A 17,604-nucleotide genomic window follows, 5' to 3' on the forward strand; every position below is an offset into this window, starting at 1 on the left:
AACAACTGGAGATCTAAGTTTGGGAAACCCTGCTTTAAACGCTATTAGAAAGGAACCAGTCCTATGTACACTTATCTGGAAGCAAAGCACCATTCACAATGATGGACATTTATAAGACTGAGGGTGCCCACGACGTTACCTGATTTCCTCACCATGCAACACTTAGTAGTGCAATTGCTAACCCAGGGGTTTGTCCAGCTTTTAATCACTGCCTCATTTAAGAGATCGGAAGCGACTGATACTGTAGCGGGTGAATTTCTTCATCAGGCTTCAGGACAGTACCTGCAAAACCTTCCGGTGAAATTCCCGGCACATAGGCAGGAATAGCCGTTAATCTCATCTACACAGGTGGCTCCATTTGCACACAGATGGCCCCGGCAGTCGTCAATGTCTTCTTCGCACCTCGACCCCGTGTACCCCAGATCACATATGCACTTGTACATTGCGACTCTGTCGCTGCAGTTTCCATGCACACAGGGATTTGATGCACACTCATCAATGTTTGTTTCGCAGTGGGTTCCAGTCCAACCCTCGGCGCACGTGCAACTATAATAAGAGTAGAGGTCTTCGCATATCCCGTTGTGCATGCAAGGGTTTGAGCTGCAAGCGTCCAGTGGAAGGCAGCCAGTGACGACGGGGTTGGCCGATATCTTGAGGAACTGCTCTTCCTGTGGTTTCTTCATATAGCCATCAATGGTTTCAAAGTAGGAGAGGTGGATGCCACCAATTTCCACAGTGCTCATGCACCCTCTGAGCCCGTCCAGGTTATCAAAAGCTTTGTCAGCAAGGTAGATATCTGTCTCTTCTCTCAAGAAGTTGAGGTTTCCTGTGGCAACCATACTTGTTGCGATGTCTTCCTTGTCATTTATATCCATGAGCCATCTCGAGGACTGAGATAAGGGCTCCATCATTGAGAAGGTCACCTGGTGCAAGATCCCATCATTCACCAGCCGCGAGCTAGCCAGGCTCAGCGTATACAAGCTGTTGCCACTTTGCAACTGGAACACCAATCTGGCATTCTGGATGCGGATGGTGACAAACTCTGGCTCCTTTTCTGCGTAAAGCAGGATCACGTCCGAGTCCCGAGTCCGAAAGCCAAAGGTTATGTTGGTGAGGTCCCTGCTGATGTTCCCATTGCTTCTGTAAAATATTGCACTGCTCCTACCGCTAAAAATTGCGTTGGCAATACCTGTGTGGAGATAGCAAAAGGCATTAAGCATCTAGGAGTGGTGTACTTAGTCATGCACATTACATTTTATTTAAATTTTTGTTCATTGCCTTTATATACTGGCAAGATAGCTTAGTGCCCTGGATTGCTTTTATAGCCATAAAAAATGCAAACAAACACCCTCTCAGGATATGGATGGAAGATTGAGATAAAATGGTGATAGAGGGATATATATGGAGAGAGAGAGAGAGTTCTCAATTCACTATGTCATAGTTCCAGCACCCTGCAAAAAAGGTAAAGGACCCCTGAACGGTTAAGTCCAGTCAAAGGTGACTATGGGGTTGCGGCGCTCTTCTCGCTTTCAGGCCAAGGGAGTCGACGTTTGTCCACAGACAGCTTTCCAGGTCATGTGGCCAGCATGACTAAACTGCTTCTGGCACAATGGGACACCGTTATGGAAACCAGAGCTCACAGAAACGGCGTTTACCTTCCCACTGCAGCGGTACCTATTTATCTACTTGCACTGATGTGCTTTCAAACTGCTAGGTTGGCAGAAACTGGGACAGAGCAATGGGAGCTGTCCCCATTGCAAGGATTTGAACCGCCGACTTTCTGATCGGCAAGCCCTAGAGGCTCTGTGGTTTAGACCACAGCATCACCCGCATCCCGCAGCACCCTGCAACGCCCTCTAGGCTCAGTGCCCAGTGTGGTGGAATGAGTCATGTTGCCCTAAATCCACCCCTGGTCTAGCGGGTGCTGAAAAGGCAACAGAGATGCCTGGATAAATGACTGGATTTTTATCCAGTGTTCCAATGTTCTTATAAGGGACCTTAACAGTTTTTTTCTAGTGTAGTGGCTGCACAATGCCTAGCTCAGGGGTCTGCAACCTTTAAGACAAAAAGAGCCACTTGGACCCATTTCCGAAGAAAAAAAAACTGGGAGCCACAAACATGCGCGCCGCTGCCCTCCGATCTGACAGCGGGCAGGAAGGTGACGTCGGGACGGTGCGTGACTAATGCGCACACCGCCCCCATGTGACGTCACAGCCAGTACAGCGCCCGCCACAGTGGGGAGTGTCAGGGCGCACAATGCGCCTCCTCCCCTTGCTAGTATCCGCCCCGGAGCCGCGGCAAAGGTGTAAAAGAGCCACATGTGGCTCTGGAGCCGCGGGTTGCTGACCCCTGGCCTAGCTGTTTTGCACCAGGTAACGCTACCACTTAGCAAATTCTCTCCTGCAGTATAAGGCGAATGAAGTTGCTAAGAAACGGTGCTATGTACAGCAACAAATGCCCCAATAAATGCATCACAAGGATTGGGAAAGCCTGAAACACTTGTGAAAAAAATTAACACTGTTCTGCCTTAGTCCCTCAAAGTTAAGGAGATGGGGGTTGGGCGTTAGGGTTTTTCAGGGGTGGGGAGAGGGGAATACTTGCATTCAAATCCTCGATGCAGCAGCTGGCATTGGGCTTCATGGGGGCACGGACTGAGTTCGCACCATTTTACTTCCTCGCAGGCTTTCCCAGCTGTATTTGGTGGGCAGGTGCAAGTGAAGTCATCCCAGATTGAATAGCAAATGCCACCGTTTTGGCAGGGGTTCGGCTAAAGAGGAGAGAGGGGAGTCAAATGTAAGCAAGCATCTCTAGCAAGGCAATCGAGGAAAGTGGCTGTGGGAGAAAGAAAGAGGCTGACTTATTTCCTATGCCCACTGCTCTGTCATGTTTCCTCATTTTCCTCATTTTCAAAGTGCCATGAAAACACGCTCTGCTGCTGTAAATGCCTACAGTGGTACCTCAGGTTACATACGCTTCAGGTTACACACTCCGCTAACCCAGAAATAGTGCTTCAGGTTAAGAACTTTGCTTCAGGATAAGAACAGAAATCGGGCTCTGGCGGCGCAGCAGCAGCAGCAGCAGCGGGAGGCCCCATTAGCTAAAGTGGTGCTTCAGGTTAAGAACAGTTTCAGGTTAAAAACAGACCTTCGGAACGAATTAAGTACTTAACCTGAGGTACCACTGTACTGGAAAAGTGCCCAAATACAATTGTGGGCGCTTTAGATAAGGAAAACAGGAGAGATGGGGGTGGGGTTAAATATCCCCTCCCCAGAGCTGCTGCTCCAGTCAAAACCAGGGACCCCAACTGATGACAGTACAGATGTATCAATGGTCTTAGCATAAGGCAGCTGTCTGTATTCTATAGGATTAATGGTCTCAATTAATCATAGCTAGTGGTTGTATCCAATGCAAGCCCTACTGAAAATCAATGGACATGACTAACTCAGTTTCGTTAATTTCAGTGGCTCTACTCCAGGGTTTCCCAAACTCGGGTCTCTTTTGGACACTAGTCCTACTAGCTAGGGATGATGGGAGTTGTCGTCCAAAAAAAAAAAACACAAAAAAAAACCTACAGTTGGAGACCCTGCTCCAGAAACAGTTTGGGAAACCCTAGTCTACTCTCACTAGAACAATTGGGACACAACCCTAAAACTATGAGACTAGTCAGTTATTCATGACTAGGTTTTCCCCATCGATTTTAATGGGACTTTTTCTGGATTGGGGCCAATCATTTTCAGGCTGTCTGGGAACTCACAAAGTATAGTGAGGAACCAGGAACATGGGATGGCATCATTCAGCATACTGAATTCCTTTTGTGATAATTGCGGGTGTACAGTACCGTTTCAAGGTACTGTTGTAATCCAATTGCTTTCTGTAGTGGTCTGTATTGCAAAAGCACATTTCCGACATACCAAAAGGAAAATGTTCCTGCCTGGCAGAATTGACTTTTTTTATTTTTTCCAAATCTATGATTCTATAAGATTATCACAGTTGCATTACCTTATCATATAAGACAAGCTTAGATAAGATATATTTCTTTTGTTCCGAAAACCACTTAAACAGACCATTTGACTTAGTCCTAGGAGAAAGGATATCAAAAGATAAAGACGAAGAAGAGATGATTGAAGGCCAAAGTGGTCAAAGGGAAGAAAGGAGGCGTGTCAAGTAAATCCTTTGCCAAATAAGAATGGGAAATGTTTTTGCAAACAACTCTTCACGAAATCCGGTGGTGCCCTGAAACCTTCCTCTTTAAATAGCCTTTGTAGAGAATGCACAATACGAAGAAGGCCTTTCTGGCTAGAGCTTGTTGAGCATGCATAGGTTTGCTACATATCAAGGCCTGACCTATAGCAAAAGGCCGTCGCACATGATTTCAGCGCAAAAGATTCCAGGTTCAATCCCTTGTGACTCCAGACAAGCCTGGAACAGATTTAGGACAGCCAGCAGTAAAACAAAAGTTAGAGGTATGTTTGGGAGTAGAGATTGCAGACCTTCCAAGTGTTCCTATTTTCCAGGGGCACAGAAGCCACCTCAGTTTCTGATTTGATCCCGGAATGTCCTGCTTTTCCTTAGGACATCCCTATTTTCATTGGATAAATGTTGGAGGGTATGGAGTCATGCAACCCCCAAGCCTAGGAGATAAGTAGCTATACAACCTTTAGAAGACACCTAAAGATACAGGGAAGGTTTTTATTTTATGTTTAATATTTTATTATGTGTTTATGTATGTTAGAAGCTGCCCAGAGTTGCTGAGGCAACCCAGTCAGATGGGCGGGTAATATACCGTATTTTTCGCCCTATAGGACGCACCGGCCCATAGGACGCACCTAGATTTTTTGGGGGGATATAAAGGGAAAAAATTTATTCCCCCCCCCCCAGGCGCGGGGCTGGGGAAGCTCGGGCTTTGGCAGCTTTGGCATCGCTCTGGGAGCTTGTGGGGCTGGGGGCGGGGAAAGCGGAGCTTCCCCCTCCCCCAGCCCCCAGAACAGGACCCAGAGCGATGCCGAAGCTGCGTGCAGCTTTGGCATCGCTCTGGGAGCTTGCGGGGCTGGAGGAGGGGAAAGCCCTCCGCCAGCCTTCTAGCCAAGTCGGGGGACAGTGGGAAAGGCGCGCTGCGCCTCCCGCTGTCTCCCGAGTTTGCGGGGCTGGCGACGGGGAGGAGCAGGCTTCTCCCCCCCCGCCAGCCTTCTAGCCAAGTCGGGGGACAGTGGGAAAGGCGTGCTGCGCCTCCCACTGTCTCCCGAGTTTGCGGGGCTGGCGACGGGGAGGAGCAGGCTTCTCCCCCCCCGCCAGCCTTCTAACCAAGTCGGGGGACAGTGGGAAAGGCATGCTGCGCCTCCCGCTGTCCCCCAAGTTTGCGGGGCTGGCGACAGGGCTCTCTTGAAGCCTGGAGAGCGAGAGGGGTCGGTGCGCACCGACCCCTCTCGCTCTCCAGGCTTCAGCGAAAGCCTGCATTCGCCCCATAGGACGCACACACATTTCCCCTTCATTTTTGGAGGGGGAAAAGTGTGTCCTATAGGGCGAAAAATACGGTAATAATAATAATAATAATAATAATAATAATAATAATAATAATAATAATATCAGATGGCCCCATTTTCATTGGAGAAATGTTGAAGGGTATGTACAAAACAGCTCTCTAGGTTTGGTCTTAGGACAGCCAGCAGGAAAAACGAATGTTTGGGAGTAGAGATTGAGTAGAAGGGGAAGGGAGACTTTCAGTGGGAAGCAGTAGTATTGTAAGTTATGAACTGAAGCCAGGATAATGTGATATTGCCTACTTCATCACCAAGGCCTGGTTCAAGCTGATTGTGTGGTGACTGCAGCGTCAAATGGCAATTTACACGTGTGAATGAGTTATCACAGATCAATCCTCGCAAGGAGGTCTGGGGATCCCTTGCCGTTCAACTGAGCCCATTCATAGATTCTGGGGCAAGTTGACATGGGCCATATAATCAAATTGTGAGAAATCAAATGATGTCTGTGCATGCGTGAACCGGTCCTCAGTTTTCAGAGCAGCATTGGGCTATAAATGGAAGAGAACAGAGGAGAAGGGCCTAGGCAGTTGGTGCCTCTCTCTGAGGCTTCGTATGTGTAGGAGACGTGAAAGTAAATTAGGGAAAATGTGCCATTCTTGAAGTCTTTTCTGAAGGGATGATGGTTCGTTCTATGGAATAGCATGCCTGTCAAGATATAACAGGAGCCCATCATCCGCACTTTTCTGGGGGGGAAATTGAAAACTTTTTTGTTTCAAGCTTTCCCAACTGGGTGAATGGGCCTGTGCTATGGGTGTCCAGTTTTTCGCTAAATTGTTTTGTCTTAAACTTATTTGATTTTTTGTGTTTTTAACTGCTTTTAACTGTTTTTATTGTACATCACCTTGAGGCGCTTGCATGAAAGGCAAATAATATATTAATAATGATAATAAGCTGAAAGAAGGGTAAGCACAGGAAAAAGTGCTCAGCATGATTGTAAGCAATTTAAAAAAACAACAAAAATCACGAAATGAGACATTAAGAAAAAAAAGCTGTTTCATATGAAACATACAGTACAGGAACAAACAACTGACATTAGAAGGAATTCCGTCAGCCCTCTTGTATTTGCACATATGTAAGAAATGGCGTTTGTTTATAAATCCATTACTTTTTATGCAATGTTAAATGAGGACCGTGTGATTTCTGGCAGATCCAACCCACATAGGGGCTGCCTTTGTATTTGTGTGGTGATACAACATTCCTCTCTTCTTTAATATTTTTACAGGCTTCATTGCCAGGCCCAAATGCCCATAACATACCATGTGATTAGCCTGCTTCGAAAGTCTGGTTTTACAGTAATTATGAGAATATTTTGGTTTGAAAAACTACAGTGAGTTCAAGTTGCCCTTAATGAATAGCAGGCTTGCTAACTGGTTATCATTACCTTGCCATTCAAGCGCCGGGCCTTCCAGCCTCCCAGATGTTTCTGCGGTCTCGGCGCCCGCAAAGTGTGGGGCTGTTTGACAAAAACCTGATCTTACCTGCCTGTTTCGGATATCGTGCTCAGATATTCTTACTGTCACATGCTGTTTTCGGAGCACTGCTAGTTCAAAAGAGAATTCCTTGCTGCAAACATGGAAACGGCACTTTGAGAAACAGCATCCTTACCTGACAGAGGTTGTCTCCGATGCAGCCTGGGGCAATGTTGATCAGCGTGCTCTTTCTGATGACAGAATCTGATGAAGTCATGACAGGGAAGAATTCCAGTGGTTGGTTGCCCAGTCTTAAATCTTGGATGCAGCCTTTGAAATATCCACCATTTACATGGGTTTCTTGGTCATCGGGTAATCCTCCGATGTACATAATATCACCGCTCTGGATTTTTATTACAGGGATAGAAATGTAGCCTAGGTTCTGCGAAGACTGGAATAGCTCGGTCTTGTTTGGCTTGATTTTTAAGGATATCAAATAGAAATTTCCATCATTCACAGGCTGCGTTCCAAGAAGTTTGTCAGAGCTTAGGCCTGATGCCAGGAGTTTCCCACCTTCCAACCAGACCTTAAGAAATAGGATTGCGCCTTTTTTCAGAGACAGCAACAAGCCAGAAGGCTTGCGTGTTCGGACAAACATTGAAATTGTCACACTTTCGTCGTCGCTGCCTTCTAAAGGAAAAGCAGCAAACCCTTTGGATTCCTCATGTCCAAATCTTCCTGGAATGTACTCTTGAGTTCACATGGCAAAAAGAGAGAGAGAAAAAATAATACAACTTTAAGACAGGAGTACTGATGGAAAAATGGACATATCACGAAACAGACCGGGAATGCTCTGGCATTCTAAACTAAACTACCTGATGGCACTTTCAGTGGCAAACTACTATGGTTTGTACCACTCCTATGAAAGATGCATTACAAATCCCGCAAAGCAAGTGCAGCCTTTTAAAGATTGAGATATATAATTCTACCTTCTGTCTGAGATGATATGATATGATATAACTGGCCCCAATTCAAAGCTAGGAGACCAGCAATGGCTGGTTCTGATGCTTCAGTTTCAGTCCTTTTGGGAAGGCAGGGGTTGTGACCCATACCTCTTACATTCCTCATTTCCAGTCTCACCAGGGATCACACAACATTCTGTTCAGAAGTTCTGTTTTTCTCCTGATGGTCCATCTCTAATGTGTGAGGCAAAGACAGATAACATATTGATTACCTTGAACACTGTGGCCTCCGCATTGTTTCCCTTTTCGTTTTGCTTATGCTCATGCTATTGGTTGTCAAACCTGAATTGGGAAGGATTTCCTCCTGAACTCAAAATTCCTCCTGAATTTTAGAGGGCAAGGGAACTGCTGGCCTCCCCGCTCAACATACATTTTGGATCTTATCTGCCAATCACAGGGGCCAGCGTTGGACATTTCTGTCTCCCTATGAGTCTGATGAAAGTTCTGAGGAACAAGTATGAGAATAGCAAGCTTGAGTACCATGGAAACACATACTTTCTTAGTCCCTACAAGCTAATTCTAGAAATCTGTCACAATGTAGAAACCACAGCTATTTAATTTAGAAAACAGTCCAGGTTAATTCCCCCATTCCCATGTTGTTTTCAGCTCAGCCTGACTCCTGCCATGCAAAAAGAGAGGTCAGTGTTGACTGAACCGGGGATGATGTAGAGTGGGCCCTATGAAAGGAAACATTTTCTCTGAGGCTTACACCAGAGCAGGGCCTCTAGTCTGAGTGGATACCAGCTCTTTAGCATATGCGGTATGCTTGTTGATCATACAGCAGACTTTTCGTCTTGGGACATCAGGCAGCAGTGTTGCTTCCTCTTTCTCCTTCTGCTGTGTTCAGCTCTAGATAAGCCTCTAATAAGGTGTAGGCTGGCAATTGGATATGTGCCTCTTTGTGTCTATTTTGGGTGTTTTGCCATCAGCTCTGAGGGATGTGAGACCCAATATGCTGTAACAATCTTTTAAAAAAATAAATTGGGATTTGCTTTGGCAGTTCTCGTTGTACAGATTTCCTTCTGGTTATAGCCAATCTACTGATGTGCTGTATTCTCCTCATTAAAGTATACGACACTGAAAATTTAGATGACCAGGTATGATGGCTGATCATCCTTTTGGCTGATGTTTTCTTGATCTGAAATCAAGTATGGCACAAATGCCAATCTCTCAAACAAAAACAAACCCCAATAAGCAAAAATCTTAAAACGTTCAAGTGAAAGAAAATGGTCAAACTTAAATCTTATTTTTCTTCTTGTACCTTCAAATCTTAGAATTGTAGAGTTGGAAGGGACCACAGGGGTCATCTAGTCCAACCCCTGCAATGCAGGGATCTTGCCCAATTAAGATCGGCCTTGTACAGAGTACACAGGTTGAGAACCCAGGATATTGTCTGAAGGTACATGAAGCTTGCTATAGCTAAGCAGATCTTGGTCTAGACCAGCCTTTCTCAACCTGTGAGTCCCCAGATGTTGTTGAACTACAACTCCCATCACCCCTAGCTAGCAAGGCCAGAGCTCAGGGATGATGGGAGTTGTAGTCCAACACCATCTGGGGACCCACAGGTTGAGAACCGCTGGTCTAGACAGAGCCTAGATGGATGACCACCTAGGATTCCATGATGGGTGATCAGCACATGTAAGAAAATAGATGAAGCAACTATACTGCTAACACAAGCACGTGCCCCAAAGGACCAACTGGCTTACTAAATCTCAGAGAAGATCACGCCTAGGATTGGACAAATGATGTTGGCTTCTTCTCAAGCTACCTTCACTCTTCATTGAGGCATGGCAACAACATGGCAAAGTTCAGGAAAGAAATCAAATAAATAATAATATTAAAGTGGGATGGAGTCTCATCATTTACTCAAACAGTGTGGTGACCTAGGGAGGCTCACCTAGTGCCTTCATTATATATATTTTAGGTGCCACACAGAAACATTCCTCTTCAATCGGGCCTTTGGCTGATTCATATTCTATCGTCTTTAAAATGTGTCTGTGGGAAGGGGGGGATTATTGTTTTGCTGTTTGGTTTTACTTATTTTCTTGTTTTTTTATCCTGTAGTTTATTCTGTGAACTGCCCCGAAATCTTATGGTGATAAATCTAAGAAATAAATACAGTGCTAATTAGTGTGGATCACATGGAATGGGAAGCAGCTCCCTGAACACCACAGCAGTTCAGGGCAGCTGATCCAAAATATTCTGGAAATTATCATGTGGAAATGGCTTCCCCTCTAGGTCGACTTGAGTGAAGGAACATTAAAAAACTTATTGATGCCTAGTCAGATCATTGTTTCCTCTAGTTCAGCCTTTCTCAACCTGTGGGTCCCCAGATGTTGTTGAACTACAACTCCCATCACTCCTAGCTAGCAAGGCCAGAGCTCAGGGATGATGGGAGTTGCAGTCCAACAACATCTAGGGACCCACAGGTTGAGAACCGCTGCTCTAGTTCAGTATTGTCTACACAGACCAGCATCAGTTCTTCAGGGTTTTAGGTAGAGGTCTCACAGAGCCCTACCTGGAAATGCCAGGGATTGTACCTGTATGCAAATCAAATGCACTGAACTATGGTCCTTCCACCAATTTAGCAGGATTTAAGTGGGAAGCGGGGAGATGAAGGCAAGAACTGATGTCTAAACAGCCCAGGGAGGCTTTCTGAAGTTAATGTGTTGGCCCTTGCGTGGCAAAGAGAGGGCCTCTGCTTCAGGCAGCAAAATATCTTAAGCCAGGGTGGCTTCCACAGTGCTATTTTAATAGATGAAACGGCCCCAAATCAATAATCACAATTGGCTAATCTGAACTAAAACCTTTAATGTGCGGTTTCACAGACCAAACAACATCAACAGTGTTAACTGGAGTTAAACAAAACAAACTCCAGCTGTTCAAAAACTTATAATCAGACTTTTCATTCATAGGGCGGGAAAGCTGCTTTGGTGCGCGCGCTCTCTCATTCTCTCTCTCTCTCTCTCTCTCTCTCTCTCACACACACACACACACACACATGCATATTGCCTGCAGTGTTTTATTTTAATGAAATGATTATAAGACTCATGAAAACAGGGGTGATCATTGTGGAAACCTGCCTTCTAAGTGTTACAGGATTCATATCTGGCTCAGTTTATTTAGTATGGGGAAATAAACCCCCGACTTATTTCTGAATAGAAAATTTCATAAATAACATGTGAGAAATGTTTTAATTTTGTGAATGAGATGATCTTAAACTTCTTTCTTTACGTGCTTGTTAAAAACAAGGCATATGTCCATAAATCTTTCCCCTCGGTGTTGAAATGGTCATTTTTAAGCATGAAAGGTTAGTTTATTAAAAAAACACACACCATCTCTCTCTATAAGGGAGTACTTGAAAGACATTTTTCTTGTTGAAGAGAGATCGCTTATGATGCAGCAAAGCCGGCGAGTGGCAGTTAGACGCGCAACATTGAAAGAAGGCAAAGGAAGCAAGGTTAGTCTTTAAAAAGGTAGCACGCCGAGCTTGCAGTTTTCAATTACTCTGCTTCAAAAGAAATATTGGATCTGGTATGTGGTTTGATGGGCATTTAGCATAACCTTGGTCAATATTAACCTCTTGAGTCATTACGTCTGGATGCTGATGGAAATAAATCAACTTTGTTGCTTGCCTGCTACTGCTGAGAGAGTGCAGTCTGCAATGGAAATCCTTCCCAGCACTTACTGTTTGTCAGCTTCTCTTTAACAAAGATGCAAGTAATTTCTGTACCACAAAGCACACAGCAGCAGCAGCAGTGCTTTGAAGAGCTCTTCCATTATCTATAAATTCCAAAGCGAGTGTGCCCTTGTATATTAGGAATTTAAACTTAAATGGATAGTTTAACCTAGTAAAGCTATAATCCTGTGCACAATTGTTGTCAATTAAATTTATGCCCTGCCCTTCCTTCCAAAGGAGCTTAGGGAGGGAAACACACAAGCAATAAAATGTTTAAAAACATCCAAAAGCAATTCCTATACAGATGCTAACTGGGAAAGATCTCTACTTTTTGGAAGAAACCTCCATTCAACTGACTTGGGAGTAAGCTCCATTCAATCCACTGGGACTCATTTCTGAATAACCATGAAGAAGATTGGCTGAAAAGCTTTAATAGACTGATTGGTGATGGTCAATTGTATTCAGTGAGGTTGCAGTTTAAAGGGTTATGTTTGATTCTTTTTATTTATTTTATGTTGGTTGTGGTAAACAACAACTTGGCCTTTCGTTTCTGTCCAACTCTATGAGTGATTGCAAATCCTGTTGCATTCAGTGGTTCTCACTCCCGAGTAAATGTGTTTGGGGTTCCAGTCTTTGTTTCTTAAGTTGCAAGTTGCATTTGCTTCCCCCAACACACCCAAAAGTCACCTACTAGGGCTTTAGTGATATGCAAATGTGGTTATATTTAATTAATTATTCAGTTCAAAGACAATTTCTTAATCAACTGGCTATTCGATATAATTGGTGGGCAACCCTATTATGTGTGCATTTGGTGCACATAGTGTAGACTAAGCCGGTGCCTGAAAACCTGGACATGGTATGGGGTGGAAGGTTCACAGGCTCTAAAGGACTTGTTCACAAATTTATTGACACCTGCACAAATTATGATAGCTAGGAAGTGGAAGGGGCAAGCAGAGTATCAAATGGAAGAATGGTATAGAGAGGTGTGGGATAGAGCTATGAATGATAAATTAACACGTGCCATTAAGGCAAGATGGAGAACATGCAGGGGAAATGTTTTCGAAGAGCTATGGAAAAGAGGTCAAACTATCGCAAGAGGTGTGGAAATTTTGGGAGGCTGGATAGTTACAATGGAATGGTCTTGGTGGTTGGGTGCACATTTTTATTCTTATTTATATATATATATATATCGATAATGTTTTTAAAAACAAAACCTGGACGTGGTAAGTCAGCAGAGCTGTTATGTCAAGGAGATGTGGCAAAATGTAGCATAAGCAGCCTATGCAAGGCCTCAAATCACCTCAGTTCTTGTTTGAAATAACACCTCCCATAGTTCATTCAGCAGGGGGCACTGGAAACTGTCCAGGGCTTTGACTTTAAGCAAGTGACCTAGTGACCTGCCTTGACTTTGCCTGGATTGGGCTTGGCCCACTTTGGAAGAGCTCCTGTTTATTTCTCCCACTTTCCCCCAAGCCACAATCCCAGTAAGCTGAACATTTATAGGAAATGGGGATGGGCGGGGCTCTTTTACACTCATTCAGACGTATGTCTGGAAAATGCTATAGTCCAGGACACCCCAATTACCAGAAATGTCTGAAAATGTGGCAGTTGTGTGTCTCTAGGGCATCCCTGTACGATAAATATCTTTCTGGACCATGCAAACAGTTGTTTGCTTTCTCCCCCTAGAAATGGGGGGCACAAGGTAAATACTAGTAAGCCACCCAGAAAGCTGAAATTTGCTACACTCATAGCCCAAGGTACACTGATTATGACAGAAGTTGGAAACAGGACATTTTTGAACTGAACTTTGAACATGTAGTTTATCTCATAAAAGAGACCAGTGTTTCAGCACAAAGCAAATGATCCTGTGCATTAGGCTGAAATTTGGTGTGTTAGAATTCAGCATCCTTGTTTAATATGGATTTGTGGGAGGGTGATACTCCCTTCAGGAACATGTATCTACAGATATTATTTATGTGTATTTTTAGGATTTTATGTGTATGGCAGTTCACTTATTTATGAACACACACACACACACACACACAGAGAGAGAGAGAGAGAGAGAGAGAGAGAGACTCCTGAACGACAAATGCTGTATTCAGTGTATCTTATGCAATGCTGGCCTGAGACACTTTCCTGCCTGAAGTGAAGCCCCAATGGCACTCTCCCCTTCTGCTATGACCCATGCTTTTAAAAGGCTTGTTGTGCCAGATCTTGTTCCTGCCTTCATTGACTCAGCTGCCCTCATTGTGCTCCTTGAAGCTAGCCCTGCAAAAGCAGAGGTCATCCCAGAAATATGACCAATGTTCCTAATATTTCCCCCATCCTTCTCATTCTTACAGCTAGGTAAAAGGTAAAGAACCCCTGGAAGGTTAAGTCCAGTCAAAGGTGACTCTGGGGTTGTGGTGCTCATCTCGCTTTCAGGCTGAGGGAGCTGGCGTTTGTCCGCAGACAGCTTTCCGGGTCATGTGGACAGCAGGACTAAACCGCTTCTAGTGCAATGGAACACCATGACGGAAACCAGAGAGGACCATTATGAGTGCCAGAGCACACAGAAATGCTGTTTACCTTCCTGCCCCAGCGGTATCTATTTATCTACTTGCACTGGTGTGCTTTTGAACTGCTAGGTTGGCAGGAGCTGGGACAGAGGAAAGGGAGCTCACCCCGTCGTGGGGATTCAAACTGCCAACCTTCTGATCAGCAAGCCCAAGAGGCTCAGTGATTTAGACCACAGCGCCACCTGCATCTTAGAACTAGCACTGTGATGCCCAGTGTTGAACTCCAAATGACATCTGCGATCAAATCTCCCATTTCTTTGATTTCTTTCTTTTGATAAAACCAAGCTGCAGATTATCCTGATTCATAGCAGGACCCCAGTGCTGGAGCCCAGTTAACCCTTTCCCCTGTGCCATTTCCCCCATCAAACCCACCCCTGCACCAGTAGGTTTCCCCCAGCAAGGCAAATAGCAATGGGGGGGGGATTTTCATTGAGAAAACTGCAGGGGGAAAGGGTTAAAGGAGCCAGCGTGGTGTAGTGGTTAAGAGTGGTGGACTCGTAATCTGGGGAACCGGATTCGCTTCCCCGCTCCTCCACATGCAGCTGCTGGGTGACCTTGGGCTAGTCACACTTCTCTGAAGTCTCTCAGCCTCACTCACCTCACAGAGTGTTTGTTGTGGGGGAGGAAGGGAAAGGAGAATGTTAGCCGCTTTGAGACTCCTTAAGGGCAGTGAAAGGTGGGATATCAAGTCCAAACTCTTCCTCTGTCGTAGCAGTCCCAGTCCAAATCCCCTCCCTGCAGCTACTTTTTGTGTGTGTGGTTTTTTTTTTGGGGGGGGAGGGGAATTAAAGAGCTGGAAGATATGATTACAGCTCTCTAACATTTCATCTAATCCGACTATCAGTTTATTGAAAGAAGGTAAGCTGATCTCCATTTTGCCAGTTACTTAAATCAACACACATATGTGTGCACAGACATGTTATTTTTTTTGCTGACAGGCAGATGTTTTTGGCTAGTATAGGAAATCGACTTGGGTTTCTTTATACCTTTGCCGTGAGCCAAACCTATGCATGAGGTAAACATGTGTGAGAAACTGTTGCAAAGTTTCGACTAACTAGACAATATGAGTACAGTCATACGTCGGGTTAAATATGCTTCGAGTTGAGCGCGTTCGAGTTGCGCTCCTTGGCGACCCAGAAGTAACGGAGCACGTTACTTCCGGGTTTCGCTGGTTGCACATGCGCAGACACTCAAATTGACGTCGCGCGCATGCGCAGAAGCGGTGAAAAGCGACGTGCGCATGCGCAGATGCACCGTCGCTAGTTACATTTACCTCTAGCTGCGAACGGGCCCCCGGAACGGATCCCGTTCGTATCTAGAGGTACCACTGTATACCTTAACCATTTCAGAATACAGTGGTACCTCGGGTTACATACACTTCAGGTTACATACGCTTCAGGTTACAGCCTCCGCTAACCCAGAAATAGTACCTTGAGTTAAGAACTTTGCTTCAAGATGACAACAGAAATCATGCTCCAGCGGCGCGGCAGCCACAGGAGACCCCATTAGCTAAAGTGGTGCTTCAGGTTAAGAACAGTTTTAGGTTAAGAACGGACCTCCGGAATGAATTAAGTACCATACTTAACCCGAGGTACCACTGTATACTTCATGTTCCCTGTTTTCAGAAGAGATGTACTGCATGTTTGGATTTTTCTAAAATTTTGAATGCCTTGGACCATCGTCTGAAAGGAATACTCTACAATTTGGATACACTCATGGGAGTGGGGGTCAGTGAGACTGTTAGTTGCTCCCAATCTTCTCTTTCACTTCCCTTCCCCACCTCTCTCTCTCTCTCTCTCTCTCTCTCTCTCTCTCTCTCTCACACACACACACACACACACACACACACACACCTTTAATCAAAATGGTAGGATGCCGTGAATTGAGAAGAATATTGCGGTTAGGGAGAAGTGGGCAGGGGGGGTTTCAAATACTTTCTAATCATTCACAACAGTCCTAATGGAAGTATAAGCTTCTCTTGGAGCTGCATGGTTTTAATTTTGCTTCATATAAAGAGGCAAACATATTTACCAGATGGAGTCCCCCTATCCCAAAGTTGCTTTTCAAACCTTTGGATAAATTACTGCTCAACTTCAAAGCCGTCTGCTACAATTACGGCTCCGGCAATGTCATTTTTCAATAATAATAAAAAAAGAGGTAGGTGCACACACAGGGTAGCATGTGAAATGATATAGTATTTAAAAAATATCGGAATGCATTTTGAAGCTGAAGCTTTCTGAACAAATGGATCTAGTAAACACCCCCCCCCCCATGACCAGACCAGATATCAGCTGGTGTAAATCCATATAACTCCACTAAATTCAGTGCAACTGTGCCATTTAACATCTGCAATAGATACAGTGCTTTGGATTGAACCAGAGATCTGCAATGTTGCCTTTCATGTTTCTCCCCTCCCCCACACTTTCTATCTGATTTTGCTGTGTTTTGGGGGGAGGGTTAATAAAAAAACCCCTACCTTTTCTCACAGATAAAAATATCTGAATGCAAACAGTGGGTGCAGTTTGGTCAAAGTTAAATACGTTCAAATATAAGACAAACTCTCAGAGCTAACTGCTTTGCTGTATATGTTCAAGTAGCTCTCTGTCTACTGTGGGCCTTAGGTAAGTAGGAATAGAACTGCAGCCTGATATTTTTATTCTCTCTGGCCTGCAGTGGCTAGTTTTGCATGATTTTATACTTTGCAATTTCAGGATGAAAGCAGGGATGCCAGACCCATCTCTCACAATTGGATTGCTGCCCATTGTTCTGGCTACTGGTCTGTTTCTGGGCACCATTCAAAGTACTAGTACTTTTACCTTTTAAGTTCTAAATTGCATTGGGGCTGGATTACTTAAAAGCATCACTTTTCACCACACGAGCCTGCCTGAATATTCATGTTTGATGACTGGGACTCTCTTCCAGGTGCCCCACAGCAAAGTTAGAAGAAGAAGAAGAAGAAGAAGAGGAGGAGGAGGAGGAGGAGGAGGAGGAGGAGTTTGGATTTGATATCCTGCTTTAACACTCCCCTTAAGGAGTCTCAAAGCGGCTAACATTCTCCTTTCCCTTCCAACCCCACAACAAACACTCTGTGAGGTGAGTGAGGCTGAGAGACTTCAGAGAAGTGTGACTGACCCAAGGTCACCCAGAAGCTGCATGTGGAGGAGCAGAGACGCGAACCCAGTTCCCCAGATTACGAGTCTACCGCTCTTAACCACTACACCACACTGGCTCTCTTAGGTAACAATTATTGACTAGTTAGGTAACATTGGTTGACTAGTGACCAGGGCTTTTCTGTTATGACACCCTGCTTATGAAATGCCCATCCCTGGGAGACTTGCCTGGAACCAACTAAGATGTCATTTGGGCAGAAGGTGAAGACCTTTTTATTTGCCAAAGCTT

The 17,604-nt window shown here is 44.9% G+C and overlaps 1 protein-coding gene across 1 annotated transcript in view; it reads right to left on the bottom strand.

The window, feature by feature from the left end:
- Positions 1-17,604, bottom strand: part of CRB1 (crumbs cell polarity complex component 1) — a 144,768-nt gene that overhangs the window by 22,463 nt on the left and 104,701 nt on the right. Inside the window, exons 7-9 of the mRNA XM_081194562.1 lie at positions 7,143-7,696; positions 2,598-2,767; positions 283-1,185 (exon numbers count right to left, since the gene is read on the bottom strand). Coding sequence (XP_081050688.1) covers positions 283-1,185; positions 2,598-2,767; positions 7,143-7,696 — 1,627 coding nt within the window. The remainder of the gene's footprint in view (positions 1-282; positions 1,186-2,597; positions 2,768-7,142; positions 7,697-17,604) is intronic.

This window comes from Podarcis bocagei (assembly GCF_964188305.1).
Source record: "Podarcis bocagei genome assembly, chromosome: 5".
Lineage (NCBI taxonomy): Eukaryota > Metazoa > Chordata > Lepidosauria > Squamata > Lacertidae > Podarcis > Podarcis bocagei.